The sequence below is a fragment of the Mycteria americana genome, chromosome 5 (assembly GCF_035582795.1).
Source record: "Mycteria americana isolate JAX WOST 10 ecotype Jacksonville Zoo and Gardens chromosome 5, USCA_MyAme_1.0, whole genome shotgun sequence".
Taxonomy (NCBI): Eukaryota; Metazoa; Chordata; class Aves; order Ciconiiformes; family Ciconiidae; genus Mycteria; species Mycteria americana.
Window position 1 is genome coordinate 63,017,796 of NC_134369.1, and position 15,520 is coordinate 63,033,315.

At 36.6% G+C, this 15,520-nt stretch overlaps 1 protein-coding gene across 1 annotated transcript in view; it reads left to right on the plus strand.

The window, feature by feature from the left end:
• TDRD9 (tudor domain containing 9) overlaps positions 1 to 15,520 on the plus strand; it is a 68,058-nt gene that overhangs the window by 19,791 nt on the left and 32,747 nt on the right. Inside the window, exons 8-13 of the mRNA XM_075501639.1 lie at positions 6,418 to 6,521; positions 8,134 to 8,192; positions 12,574 to 12,628; positions 12,783 to 12,867; positions 13,554 to 13,611; positions 14,249 to 14,353. Coding sequence (XP_075357754.1) covers positions 6,418 to 6,521; positions 8,134 to 8,192; positions 12,574 to 12,628; positions 12,783 to 12,867; positions 13,554 to 13,611; positions 14,249 to 14,353 — 466 coding nt within the window. The remainder of the gene's footprint in view (positions 1 to 6,417; positions 6,522 to 8,133; positions 8,193 to 12,573; positions 12,629 to 12,782; positions 12,868 to 13,553; positions 13,612 to 14,248; positions 14,354 to 15,520) is intronic.

Genomic DNA, 15,520 nt, shown 5'->3' on the forward strand with positions numbered 1-15,520 from the left:
CTCTGAATACAGCTGACAAACGCGGGGAATATCTCCTGGTTTGGTTCATGTTGCTGTTGTGTCAAAGGCAGAAAGAGCTAGGAAATTAAGAGAGTCATCAGAAAAGAAGCATTTATGATTAGAAGTTTGATATTATCAAGTTGGCTTCTCTGTCAGCTGAGGCTCACATGCTTCCTATTTTTTCCTTTTTTCTTTTTTTTTTTTTTTTAATAGTCCCAGAGCTGTTATGGAGTTGTTTTGAACATATTTCTGTTGTAGCCACATAGGTCACCATGGCAAATACATAATTTTGAGTAACGCAAATATGTTTAGAATAATAGATATTCACCAAATCCCTGGTGGCCACTTAACAGCCTATATGACTACACTGGAGAATTGCTGCTCTAATGCCTAAGGAGGGTAGTAATGGCTGAAGATTCATTTGCTGTGTCAATCTTTAGCTTATAAACCGCACAGTATATTTGTTTGTAGGGCTCCTGAGATACCGTTGTATAGCATGTACCTGCATAGGCAACAGATAATGAAGGAAGAAATATACGTTTGCATTAATCTGGTATCTGTGGTTTTATAATAAGAGTTTGTTTTACAGTTGAAAAACAGCTGTGTAGGAATTTACTTGAGTGTTTGAACTCTTTCAGTATTATGGTCCAAGGCAAAATAAACAGGTTAAAGCAAAGTAGAACAAATGCAGTCAGGCTTTAATAGTGACAACCACTCCAAAAAAAACTGGGGAATGGGAGTAATTATTGGTCAATTTTGGTAATTCAGAACACTGTTATAATGTTAATACAATGAAGAAAACAGGGGATGCACTTAAAAAGTAGCAGTATGTGAACATACTGTTATTCTTTAGGTTTCATCTCTCAATTCTGCAGAAGCTAAATTAGAGAAATAAAACAAACAGGTAGTTTATGGGAAACCTAGAAGAAAATAATTGCTTATGCTGTACACAGCACAGGCATTGGTTATGCCTCAGCACAGGCAAGCTAAAATAAAAGGCTATCAACTGCTGAAGTTTTAATGCAGCCAAAAAAATAAACTAAATGTATATAGCAGTTGGCCCGTCAGTTTTTATACATTAGTATGGCAGCTCAGATAGATAATATGGAGGAGATTATGTAATATATGATTTTTGTAAAAGATTTTTTATGATAGGTGACAACAAAAAGATAACCAAGAAATTCAGTAAGAAGTCTACTTCAGTCAAGTTGCATTTGTCATAACTGCACTTTGAGGTGAATGTCAGCTGCCACACCTTTCACCTCAAAGATCGCGAACAAAAGGAACTGCTTTCAGTGCTTATGCCTTTTTATATTTTTTATTTTCTCTGTGTATATAACCGTTTACCTTTGGGGGTTTTTTTTAAGTTTTCATCTGTCTCTTTATGTTGTGTTGTCCTAGCTATATCGTTCAGTAGTTATGTTGTTCAGTAGGAGAAGAGTATGGTTGTCCAAGAAGTTATTCGTACCTTAGGGCAACAATAGAAGCACATAAGTGCTCTTGATTTTTTTTTTTTTTTTTTTTAAATATGTATGAAAAGAAGACGACTAAACTGAATTAGCACTGATGTTTGGTCTTGCATCTTGTTTCTTGTGGTGCTATGCATGGAGATTTTCTCTGAATAGTTTTATTTAAAAAACACTTAAAAACACAGAATGCCTAAGAAGATTTATGTAACATCCCAATAAAAATGACAGCATGACCTGAGTGTTAAGGCAGTTAATGAGTTAACGCTGTCATATGGAAGCAGGCGCACATCTTTCATCACGCTAAAATCAAAATCAGTTAGGTAACTGCCTGAGGTACAGGCTTCATGCTTCAGCTCTTAATTTTTTTTTTTGTCTATAAAAGCCTGTAAAATTCACATAAAAGAATACAGAAGTTTAAAAAATAAACAGTCTTTGCTTTTTAGATAAACAGAATTTTTCCAAGTTTCATCTTGATTTTAAAATTAATAACTATAAAATCAGATGATATAAATTGTAACTCATTCCTTAAAGCATCTTGACTAGAATCACTTTAGTCCTTTGTAACTGTCTCGTTCGTTGTGAGGTATGAACTTTTGTCCCTTCTCAAAAAATCTTAAAATAATTGGATGTTACTGTATAAATTTAGAATTCTTTTATGAATCCTGCAGAGCTCTTCGCTTGAATATGTCACTCATCTCTGTGGGTGATAATGTTTTAAAACTATGCTTGAAAATAAAAATTTTCTTTGAGCAGTTCTGACTTGGATAATTTGGGAATTCACTGATATCAGTTGTGATTTGGAAGATAAATAGAAATGCCAGTCCTTATTTTTCTTCTTTATAGCTGTTTGCCGTAAACCTTTGCTATGGCTAGATAGACATCTAGCTGAATCAAAGATAAAGCTTTCCACTTGAATTGCTTCATTTGTAGGAAAGAATAAAAATAAGAGGGAAGGGAGGGAGAAATGCTCTTCAGTGTAGCACCAGCTACCCTTGCCCAGATATGTGTCATTTATAGGTGCTACTGTTTAATTTTTGAGTATACGTTTATAAAAGGTAGTTTCTTTTTCTTTTGGCATAATGGCCTTTGTAAGCACATTGTTCTGGATATTTAACTGGATTGTTATTTTGTCATATCAGCAACCTCTAAGCTCCAAGGAATCAGTGAAACAGGTTTGGTGAAAAGTGCAGTAAGACTGTATCTGTAGGCAAATTTAAAGCTCATTATGTAAAGGCGTACCTATTGCTATAGTATACTATTGGAGATATCAAATGCAAATTAACTGTATAGTTAATTCTGTGAGCAGATTTTAAAAATGGAAGCAACTAGGGGGTCTAGATGTTAGTCTTTGGCAGTAGGTCTCTGAAATCCCATGTCTCTCTTCCATCTAAGGCAAAAAAGAGTCCCATTTTTGGCTTGCAAATGTAAAAACTCCTTCATGTCCCTGGAACTGAAGTCAGAGTCCAGATGAAAGGTAGTGAACTGCTTTCAAAAGCTTTTCCAATTGTGTTGTATTATTTCAGTCAGCTCTGACTGGGCTTTTGGACTTGCTGTTTGTCACATCGTTACCTTTTATTAGGAGTGATGTGGCAGCCTTGTCATGTTACAGAATACTAAAGGTACAATCGGTAACAAAATTGAAAAGACAAATTTGACAGTTACTTAAGCAGGGGTAATGTAAAAACAAAAATCTTATGTTTGAGCAGCCCAGAAAAGATCAGTTCCTTAGGTTATCACATATATGGGGGGGGAAAGTACTACTACTCAAAACAACTAGAATGTTTTCTGTGGTTTCTCATGGACTAATCAAACTTCATTGGAAAAGCCATGACTATAGTGGATGTAAATAGCAGTTAAGAAGTTCTGGGACTGACAGAGTTGTACACCTGAAAAGTCTACCTGGCTAGTTGATTTAGGGGGTCAAAGGAGTGGAAAGAATATTGTCAAGTTCTTAGAGATGGCTGCTTTTGATCCTCCAATCCATCCTCTACCACAACGAAGTAGGATAATTTTCTCAGGATTTTCAGAAAGGAGTCTTTCTGCAGAGAGACACCAAGGTGACCTAGGGTTGACATGATGCAGTGTTACAGGTTGGCTGTTCTGGTAAGAGTTGGAAGGCCAAGGACTGAGGTTGCAGTAGCAAAAGCTGATCTAAATCACTGTTGCCAAATTAATGTTAGCAGTGGTGCTTTCGTGATTGCATCGTGAGCTGCTTCAGAAAGGGAAACTGGTAGGAAGATAACTTAATTTTAATAGTTCAGATAGTTGAGTTTTCTGTGGTTTTAGCTCTCTGAAACATCTCTACTAGGTCAAATGTGTATGGTTGCAGGCGAAAGATTTTGGATCAGGTTAAAACAGTCTTGGCACTGAACCTTGAACTTGATGTGGATATGCAGTCCCAGTGCTAGAGCTGGGGAAGGAGCAAGTGAATGGACACTGCTGCTTCCTACTGCCTTTTCTCCCAAGAACACCTTGGGAGATTGTGACAGATTAGAGCCAACGCTGAAAGTGGGTTTTTTTGGTTTTGTTTTGGTGTGTGTTTGGTTTTATTTTTTTTAAGCTTAAAAGAACTCTTTTCCTTCCCACATTCTTATTTACTCTTGGATAGGTTTATAGGTAGCAGTAATACCTCTTTCTGGCTTTCATTTTGCTTTGTTAGATAAGGTAAGTCTTTGCTATTCTCCTTTTACAAGACAGTCTCTTCATTATTCTGGTCACTGAAGTAGTCATAATTTGCATCTGTTCAAGTTTTGGCTGATCCCCATAAAACCTGGTAAGAATTGCAGATGTATTGTTAGTCCCTATCAGTTTCCTGGGCATCACAAACTGAGCACCCGTTGGTTTCAAGAGTTCTTTTACTTCAAGGGCTGACAGGTATGCTGGCTGAAAACTTTGACAAGACTTGAGTCACTTCAGAGTGAGGGGCAGTTCTGTACAGTGTCACTAACACATCGCACTCTTAGAATAACCTTTCCTGATTCCTCCTAGAGTCATGCTTGCCTTTCATTCAGCAGCATTACATTGGAAGATAGCTATTTTCTTATGACCAAAGTAGCTGGTCCAGGTGGTTCTTTATTTTCAGCCAATACACCATCTGCTTGTATCCAAAATTTCAAAACTTGGATGCATAGGTTTACATTGTCTTACTGGATTTTAGCTCACTTCAGACAACTGAAGGACACATTAGATGAATTCTAGTCTTAGCAGTACACATATGATGCATTCCAACTTTATCAGTATATCTTTCAATTGCTTTTTTGCTCATTGAAAACTTTGGCAGACTCTTCTTTTGCCTATATGATAACTGAATTGGAATAAATGTGTAATCATAATTTTGTGCTTGATTAAAATCAAAGCCCTGTGAAATGTGGACAACTGGTAAACACCTTCTGCTTCTTTTACAGGGGAACCTGGAATATCTTAGTTTTGTGTGTAGGAACCTTTAAGTATTACTCTTGGCCGTTCAGCTTCCATTTTTAATTTCTTGCCAGGAGAGGCTTTTTCCTTACACTTTATAACCTTGTTAAATGTCCCTGGCTATGGCTACAGCTGCATCTTATCTTATGTTGGTATTTATCTGCACGTATTTACCAATTACTACTGACTACTGCATTTTTATTGTTACCATGCAGTCCAGTTCTTATGGAGTGTTACGCTTAAAGCACAAATGCTCTGTTTTCACTGTCACTTCAATTATAGTGCCATTCCTTAAAAGTAAAAATGAGAAGCCCAAGCCTAAATAAAGATGTATTTGAATGTTAAAATACTATTGTAGCGTATCAAGCAGCAGGTAAAGACAACCGATAGGCTAGGAGAAATACTTGGTTGAGCATAAATGTAAAAATGGAGGTTTGTTAGCTAGTGAGAAAATATGTGATTTCTTAAAGCATAGGCATACAACCCGCAGAGAAAGAATGTAGAGGCTGATCACTTGAACCTGTTTTTCTTGGGGAAATCTTGCATGGTTTACTGTTATATTTCAGCATAAAAGTAAATAAAATATTTCACTTGAGGGTGGCGGGAGGGAAGAGGAAAGAACTTCAAAGGCATAATGTGAGGGGGAGAAGCGCAGTTTGACCGTAGGATTTCTAATCATGTGAAGTATGTGGAGGGCAGATTATACTGTAATGCAGTTCTAGAGAAGTTAGAGATAGCAGTTAGTCTAGTAAAGAGTTTCCCCTAGAATGAGGAGAAACCCCGAGAGTGAAAGGTGAGCAATGATCAAAAGCCATTTCCCTACAAGGGAAAATGTGTAATAATATAGACCATTCCCAGAGCATGTCTAGTTCATCAAGCATTTTCTTTTTAAAACTGGAATGTGATTAAGTTATTGTCTTTGCTCTGAAGACTTGATGGTTTAAGTTCTCAAGTGTTAAAGCCCTGAGTTTGTGACAAAATACTAGAAAACAGTGTAGATATGATTCATCACGGTTATATTGTGTACAACAGAACCATAGTTCTTTGATAGGGTATGACCGAAAACAATATCCATTAAATGCAGAGATAATTTAAATGAGAAAGTAGTACATAATTGATTTGGTAATCGGGTAGAGACCTTCATTATAGCACCTGTGAGAAGGATTCTGCCTGCCTTATACAAATTCCTCTCCTTCTTGTCATCCTTTTCCCATGGGTTGTGGTTAGTCTCACATGCTTAACACCTCTGGATAAGGAGTATGTGCTCCAAACACTAGGGATTGGAGTGTGGGCTAGTGCTTATCTTAAGTAGGTAAGTATCATAAGTATTTCTTTAGCATTAGAATGGTAGGATGCTTGAAGGAAAATGTCTATTTAGAAGGTAATGAATGCTCCAGATTGTTACTTCTCTGTACAGCTCTGCTGGATCAGTTTTAATCGAAAAGCACTTGACAAATCGACACACATATGTGATCTACAGTCTTTTAGCCTGTCATACTCTGTTAACCTCAATACTTTCTTCTCCATGCAGCTTCCTTCTCAAAGAATTGAGGAGCCAGTGATAGTAAGGGAAATGTATGATGTAGCAGTGTCTCTGATTCAGTCATTTGATGAGTTGGAGATGAAGAGCAATAGGTAAGATACAGTTTGAGATCTGGAATCAGTGGTTCTTTGGGGAAATGAGACACTAATTAAGGAACAGCAGCAGCCCATGTATTATAGTTATTAGTGGTAACTTAATTTTCTATGCATCTCTGCTTTTATTTTATATAGTCATGTGATTTCTACTCAGGTTAGTCATACTAAGATTGCTTGTATGTCTTACTGAATGCCCTGTGTTCTTGAAATACACTTCATGCCCTGGAGTGTATGTGACCATTCAAGCCAGCCATGTCATCTGGAAACTAGATTCTTTGCTGCAGACCAGAGCTGAATATTATTTACATGAAGAATATAACTAGAACTACTATTTTGTATTGTAAACTAAACCATACATTAAGCCATGAAAAAAGAATACAAACTAGGCATTAATTTTCACTGGCTGTTTAATGCCTTACTGTCTTTTGAAATCAGTAAATATTAATTTGTTTTACTGTCTGCATTTTGTAAATTGATGTTTAGTATCTGAAAATGTAGTAAAGTTGCTTGTCCAACTTTGGTCTAACACCGAGTGCATGCTTACTTTAGGAATGGTTTTTGTTCCCGTATATATTAATCATTTATAAATGTATGCTGAAAAAAATATTTCGTAAGCTTAACTTTTCTTCAAACTTTGTATTATGTAAACTTTGAAATTTTAAGAAAGTATTACTTAAGCTCACCTGAGCAGTTAAGTGAACCCCTGAAGTATAAGTGTTGATGGAGGTACATAAATGCAATAAATTTGACACCAAATTTTTTACAATATATAGTGACTTCTGAGCTTTTTTAGTGATGATTTCTTTTGATCTTTTCAATTAAGCTGTTTTACTGTAGTTTAGACTAGCCAAATTAAACTACCTTTTACTAATAAGCTACCTTTTATAAGGAAACATGAAGGCATTAGCATTTCAGTTTTCAAATACCAAAAGGGTTATTACGAACATCCATTGAAATGTACCTTCCATTAAAAACTATACTTTCCATTCATTATATAGATTGAGAGTAGAGGCTTTCAAGATGCCTGAAAAAATTTTACATCAGGAATGATTACAACGAAAAAATACGAGTTCTATATTACATTAAGGTGATTTTAGCTTCTTAACTCATAACAGATAAACTTAGAGGGAGACCTCTTTGAATTAATGTCATGACCTGTAGTTCTTGATAATGGTTAGCTTTTTTACACGCTAGGCTTTTGTTAAAGGTGTCTAGTGATATTTCTAGAATACAAGAGTATTACATATGCTTGAAAAATTACTGAATAAGTTTGCATAGAATTCTGCAGTAGTATACTGCCTTTTTGTTTTAAGATCTTTGGTAACCTAATTTTGATTAATTTCATTGCTAAATAAGAATGTTTCTGTCTTCACATAATTTTGAAGACAAAACTAAACCTAGTGGTCTACTTCCAATGTTTATATACCGTGTCTTTCGGAAAGCATAGTTGCAAATAGTGTTCTGAATTCCATTTCTTTAGGAATTTTAAATAATATATGTTACAAAAAATGTCCAGTTCTGCTTGTTCTTGTTCTTTCAGAATAAAATAACTTGGGGTAATAAAGTAGACTGAGGTTGTAAAACTAATGAAACTGCATATTTTTGTTAGGGAGAAGAAAAACTTGAGTGTTAAATCAGAACGGGGAAGTGTGCTAGTGTTTTTACCAGGTGACTATATGTCTTAATAACTTTCTTTTTCCTTATTTGTTATCTAACAAGACTTCTTTTGGCACTTCTTCCAGGGATTTATTAAACACATATTTAACTCAGGCTGATTGGTCTATTTGGGTATTTTTCTTGCAAACTTGTTTAAATATGGCAATAATTGGAAGAGCTGTGAGTCAAAAATTAAGTCTTTGTATGTGTTAAAAATGAAGTTACAGTAATAAAATTAATTCTACCATTAATACACAGAAATTCAGTTGCTCAATTTTTTAGATTAGTTATTAAATATTGTATGAAGTTGTTAGGATTCTTTTAGAGACATTTTCTTATCTGCATATAGTGTAGTGTCTTCCCTGGATTTTATTTAGATTCTCGTAGTAAAAGTTAAAATTGACTTTTTTCTTTCCATGTACATTGGTTGGTGTAGTAGGAATGCTCTAAAGCACGCAGGGCAACATAGTCTATAATGATCAGAGAACTGGTTATATGTAGTTTTAGTTGTCTTTAAACAGTAGGCCTGAGTTATTTTCCACAGCCTCTAAAATCTAGCTAAGGGGTTCAAGTAAGAATGACTACCAAAACAAAAGCATACAATAATTTTTGTGTAACTAGGCTGCAGCCTAGGTTTCCCCAGCATCACAAACCCATTACCTGGTGCTTTCACGTATTCTTTTACTTCATGGACGTGAAAGTTTGCTAGTTGAAAACTTTGAAAAGGCTTGGGCACGTTCTAGTGGAGAGTCACCTCGGAGTCAGGAGCAGCTGTTTCCTTGGGCACAGTGAAGTCTATCCCTACCACAACTTTCTAACTCTCTGTAAAGTCTTTATGAATGTCATTTCCTTGCTGTGTTGAGCTTAGCACTAGACATGCTAGCGCTAGGGCTGGAAACACAGCACACCAGCAGAAAAATATACTGCGCTTGCAGAGTAGCTTTCAGTGGCAGGTGCTCCCCACCAGCTAAAAGGCATTAGAGCTGCCTTTCTTAGACTTACCTTCTGTATGAAATCAATGGGTAGAAGGAATTACTTCATTGTGTCAGTGTAAGACCCTTTCTAGTTTGCCATGAATAAAGTAGGGAGACCATCTGTGTTGCCTCTGGCCTCTCGTACTGGTGTTGTCTGGTGTGCTTTCAGACTTCCTCAGGCTCTCTGAGTCTTCATTTCAGGCTGAAATTACTCTTTAGCACTTTCAACTCCCAAATCTTTTTTTGTCTTTCAGGTTTTTTTTACTGTGCTGCTATCCCTGATGGCTTATAACTGCAACTGATAAAATTAAACTTTTTGTTTAAGTACATTTGGTAAATTAATGAGAACCCGTGTAGATAGTGCTTTCTGAATGAGCTGGTACTCAGGTTTGTTTTTTATTGTTACTGTTCAGTGTTTGACCTTGGCCTGTTTTATAACTGGATACTCCAAGACTGATCTTGAACACAGGATTAGCAAATACCTCTTGAAATTTTCTTCACAAAAAGTCTTTATACAGAACTGGAGAACAGGGGAGGAGAGCCCTCGGTTTACAAGAGTGCAGCTGAGAGAGATTTGGGTAAAAGTAACCTGCACATTTAGGACGCTGATTTGAGATGCCTAGATTTTTTGAGTGCTTACAATTACATAGCATTTTGTACATTCAAAATAACACTCCCATTGACATTTCAAGCTGAGTAGGCATCAGCAACCAGAAAGAGTAGTGCTGTGCTGAGGAGTACCGTTAAGTGATTTTTGCCTGCTGTCTTTGTGGAACTCAGTGATGGGGCAGAATCCGCTTACACAGAGCAGCTGCAGCTGTCTTGAGCATGCAGCTGCCATGTTTTCCCTTCCTGTTGTAATTACCTGTCTTGTTCAATGTTTAATTTTTTTTTATGTTGCTGAGTCTGACTCTACAGATAAATATCCTTCAGTACTCAGCTCTCCTTTGATTCCAGAGCTAGTCCGTCCCCTAGGTACTCAATGATACAAAGTGCCATGTTAAAGTGTACAGTGATTTTTTTTTTTTTAACATGTATGCATAAGTATGTTCCCAGTGGGCTGCATTAAGTTTGCACAACCAATCTTAATTCTGGCATTTTTTCGTTTTAGTGCTTGATGTGGCAACCTTAATGTTTCTTGAGCACATACATTGATGTATAATTCTTTAGACTTCTTAAAGAACAAACTGGAAAAAGAGGTCAGACTGTGTTGACTGAATTATCACTGAGCTACGCCTTCAAGTACATAACATGCTTCTGCCAGACTAGCTGACGGGCTAAATGAAAGCAACAGTAGGTTGCCATCCACTTCAGGAGCTTGCAGAAGATAGGGTGGCCTGATTTCTCTGTGCTTCGTATGTGCTTGCTGATGGCAGGAATTGCATAGCTTAAAGCTTTAGGGTTTTCTTTCAAAGGGATTCTGCTGTTACTGTCCTGAGCTTTTATCTCTTCTACTGGTGTCGATATCTTTGTCTGTTTTTGTATTTTCTTTTGCACTTCTCCATGCCCCACTCCCCTTATTGTCCTGGTATGTTTGCCAAACACGTTTTGTTAACTGGTTTCTTTTTCATTCCAAGCTCTCTCTCTCCTGGTGGTAGCCTTTTGTTCTGTGTCATGATCAACTCTTGTCACTTGCAGAACTGGGCAGCAATTACTGCCTGCTGTGTCTTGTCAGTAATTCCTAGGCTGATTAATAATTACTATCAATATTGGTTACGCAGAGTCTGTTTCTACCAATCATGGATCAAGCTTCTTCTAATTGTTTTTAAACATAAATTGGATTCAAGCCTTGATGTCTTACTCAGATATGTAACCAGGCAGTATGGCAAGTAGGAAGCATTAGACAGCGAGATAGTCAAGCAGTACCTAGTGGGATCGAGTAGGTCTGGCAGGCTGTGTCCAAACAGACCATATCATAGTGTTCTTGTGTTTTCTCTATATCTTTAATTACATGTTCATGAACAGACACATTTTTTCTATATTATAATAGTCTTAAAAAGTGGTACTGTTTTTATATTTCCCAGTGTACCTCTTTTTCTCTACAGTGCTGAAGGTGTTTTGCTTAGAGCTTTGTTAATTGCTTCGTTATTGTGTTAGTCATTAGTTTGTTATTTGGCCAGTTATTTGTATTCTCAAGTACTCTTACTTCATTTGAGCTGTGATGTAAATTAGGCTTTCTGGCTGTCTTTTTTAGGTTCTAATGACATTGCTTTCCCCTGTAGTAGTCTCACACAAAGGACATCTCTGAAACTTTTAAACTTACCTCTGATTGCCCCACCACCACCATTTTTTTTTCCTGCTCCAACTCACCTGTTCTTCCCCCAACCCTGACTTCTTTTATCTCTGTTACGTATAGTCACTTCCCCTCATTTTCCAGTTTCAGTCTTTCTGACTCCAGTAGTTGACTAGTCCTCATGTTCTAGTGCAATTTCTTTTCCCAGCCAACCTTGTATTATCACCATGTTGGTTTCTTGTTGAATCTGTTTCTGCTTTGTTTGTCCTAGTTTCTTGTTTTCTGGCCTTTTTTCCTTGCTTACCTTAGCTCAATCATGATTTCCAGTCCATCACATATCCTTCTTTCCTCTCGTTTCTGATTTAAGTTATTCTTCTCTCTTATCTCTTCTGAAAATATCTTTCTTCCTCCACTTACATTTGTCTTCCTTCCTTCTCACTTCTGAAGTTAAGTAACAGTCATCTAAAGAGTGCAAGAACTTTCACATCCAGGTGCTCAAACTGCATTTAGCCTCACTGAAAATTGCAGCAATTCTGTACTGCAGTTACAGAATAATTTCATTATTAATATCCAAGCAGGGAAGTCCAGTGTTGGACAGATTTTTGAAAATGGGGCTTTTGGAATTGAAGTCTCAGTAAGAAGTAAGGTAGGCTTCTCAGAAAGGTTTATGCCTGTGGAGGTGTGCAGGAAGACAGCAAAAATCCCTTAGTCATAAGACTTCCCCTGGCAGACATGAAATCCATGCCCTAGATAATGGGCACTGGAACTGCCAAATGTAAGATGGCTAAGGCAGAAATAGCTTCTTCCCTTGGCCTTGCTCTCAGAAATAGCTTGCTTTGACTGAAATATCCAAATTTATCCTAAACCAGACATTCAGCATGTGGTGGGCGTTGTCAGTTGTAAGGAACTGAAACAAGGGCTAATAATGGGACACTGGCAGATGGCCTTTATATCTAATATTGCCACTTTAGTAAGTGTAAAATTATGCAAAATGACTCTTGAGAAATTGACTCACGGTGTTTCAGTGACTCGTTATTACATTTACTGTTTAAGTCTTCTGCTGTTATACAGTGAAAAGGAGGTAATAATGAAAGTCAATTAACAATTTAAGTAGACATGAGAATTGGTTTTAGAATTGTTAGTGATCACTAAAAAGAAAACAAACTCTTGATTACTTTTTCCCTAGGTTTGAGTGAAATAAGCTACATGCACTCATGTCTCTCAAATATGTTTAACAGAAGGTAAGTTAGACCACATTTGTTTCAGTTCAGTTAAACTTGAACACGAATCCTTCAGCTGTATGAGTTCTAAGTACATAATATGATTTAGCACAGAGGTGTAACTAATTTTTATATTCTTGCATCAGTAAATATTTCACTAATACATTTTCTTTAGGTGGCAAGTGTACCCACTTCACTCACGTGTGACATTAGAGGAACAAAGTAATGTATTTTTGACAACAGTTCCTGGATACAGAAAGGTAAATATTGTGGAATCATTACTTTTTAAAGTGTTTGAAATGTTTTGCTAGAGTAATAATAGCAAATAATCATGTCTAATATTAGTTGTACCAACTCAAACCATTGTGGGGGCAAAGCAGTTTTGTTTTTTCAAGATGTAAACTGATTGCCTTTTTTACCAAGCTGTTGTTTTAACTGGTGTTTAGATCTCAAGAGAAGTGCAATAACAGGAAGTTACCCTTAAATTATTGTGTGTCACTGTGTTTATCCTTCAGAATAGTTTGTGCATGTCGATTCTTCCATGTGCATGACAGTAGTATGCTGCTGGGGGCACTGCATAGCAAAGTAGTCCCCCAGTATGGGGCTGTCTCACCTGCCTTGTACCCCGCATTTTGGTTAGTGTCTTGGTTTTCTTTATCACTGCTAATAGTGTGATGTTTTCTTATGACAAAGGCATAAGGAAATACTTTGTTCTTCCTCTATACTGTCATATGCTATACCACTTTATTATGCTTTTCTGATCTTAGGACAAGAAAATACAAGTTTTCTTGTGTTGTATTGCTCTTTTTAATATGCTGAGCAGAAATACTATGTTGCCATTACCTTTGTATTTCTTCAAAGGAAGTTGGATTTTTCATGTAGAAACATTAATGTGCATAGTTTTTTCTTCATGCATTTGTCGCTCATTTTTTGCTTCAAAACTCAGGTTATTCTGTCTACAAACATAGCTGAGAGCTCTGTAACAGTTCCTGATGTTAAGTATGGTAAGTCATCTAAATCTTGTAATATATGCTTGTATATACACTCTATTTGCGATGTTTTCCTTACTTGTGCTAGTCTAAATCTCCGCAACGTGTCACCTTTTTACAAAGCATTGCTGTTGGAGTTTAATTTTCACAGTTGTTGAATTCTTTCTTTCACAACAGAGAACAGTTTTAAATCTGAATATATGAACAAATAGTAGAGCTACTCAGTGGGGTGTTGGTTTTAATCTTTATGGGGGGAGGGGGTGTGTGTTTAAATGCACTAACAAGCAGAATCAGACCTCATGTCTCATATACCTTAAGCTTTTTATTCACATTCTGACTATTTTGAAATAATTAGATCAGACTAAGCAAATTCTGATATAGAATGTCTAAATACAGAAATGATTGCTTCTTAATGCTTGTCATCTGCATTAACTGTTTATTATATTTTATGTTAAAATCTCTTTGCAGTTCTGTTAGTATTCAGAGTATCCGGGGTCTGGTTGTTTATAAATCTAGTGTTCTCTTTATTGGTTTTCGAATAGTTGAAACTTTCCTTTTCTGATGACACAAAATCAACCAGTATTTTTTCCACTGCCATGAGGATAAGTTGTTTTGTCATAATCCTAGATTTTTTTTTTTTTCTTAATTGCAGTTATAGATTTCTGCTTAACTAGAACTTTGGTTTGTGATGAGGAAACTAATTACCAAAGTTTGAGACTTTGTTGGGCATCTAAAACAAACTGTAATCAAAGAAAAGGTAAGATGACAATAGGTAATGGAGAGGAATTTTAGAAGCTAACCTTCATGGAGAATTCTTTGTTGCTTTTCATATTATTAACAGTAAAAAGCATGGATTATTTTTTGCCATGAATACTTTATACAAAAACGTAATTCCTTACCATGTCAGGATATTAAAATGTGATTAAACAACTATGCCTGAATGTTTTATTTTGTTCAAGTATTTTTCCAGAGGAATGTTTTGTATTTTATTGAAAAATACTAAAATTTATGGGCCATAAAACTTATTAGGTTTCTTTGTTATTTAATAGTAATTTTTCTACCATGGGCCATTTTTAAAAAGGGGAGATAGGTACTGCTAGGTGTTTATTAACTACTTGTGAGTTTCATCAGTAAAAGAAACTTGCATGTCTGTCACTCTTAAATCAGTTGAAATATCCACAGCAGCGTCTCTAGTGTAGACCAGTGTTTGTAGCAGAAGGTTAAATAAGATATCATATCAGCTCTTCTAGTAAGACAATACTCTTAAATATCAAAATATTTTTTTTCAGTCAAAAAGAGTACTAAATAAATTAATAACAGCGACATCTTTAGATATTAAAAAAATCCTCATTTTTAAATATTATGAGGATTTCACAATTACAGCTTGTGGTGGGTTGACCTTGGCTGGACACCAGGTGCCCACCAAGCCACTCTATCACTCACCCTCCTCAGCTGGATGGGGGAGAAAAATTACGACAAAAATTACGAGATGAGGACAAAGGAGATCGCTCAGCAATTACCATCACAGTCAAAACAGACTAGACTTGGGGAAATTAATTTAATTTATTGCCAATCAAATCAGAGTAGGGTAATAAGAAATAAACCCTAAATCTTAAAACACCTTCCCCCCACCCCTCCCTTCTTCCCGGGCTCAACTTCACTCCTGATTTCTGTATCTCCTCCCCCCCGAGCAGCACAGGGGGACAGGGAACAGGGGTGCAGTCAGTTCATCACACACTGTCTCTGCTGCTCCTTTCTCTTCACGCTCTTCCTGTGCTTCAACGTGGGGTCCCTCCCACGGGAGACAGTCCTCCGTGAACTTCTCCAATGTGAGACCTTCCCACAGGCTGCAGTTCTTCACGAACTGCTCCAGTGTGGGTCCTTTCCATGGGGTGCAGTCCTTCAGGAACAGACTGCTCCACGG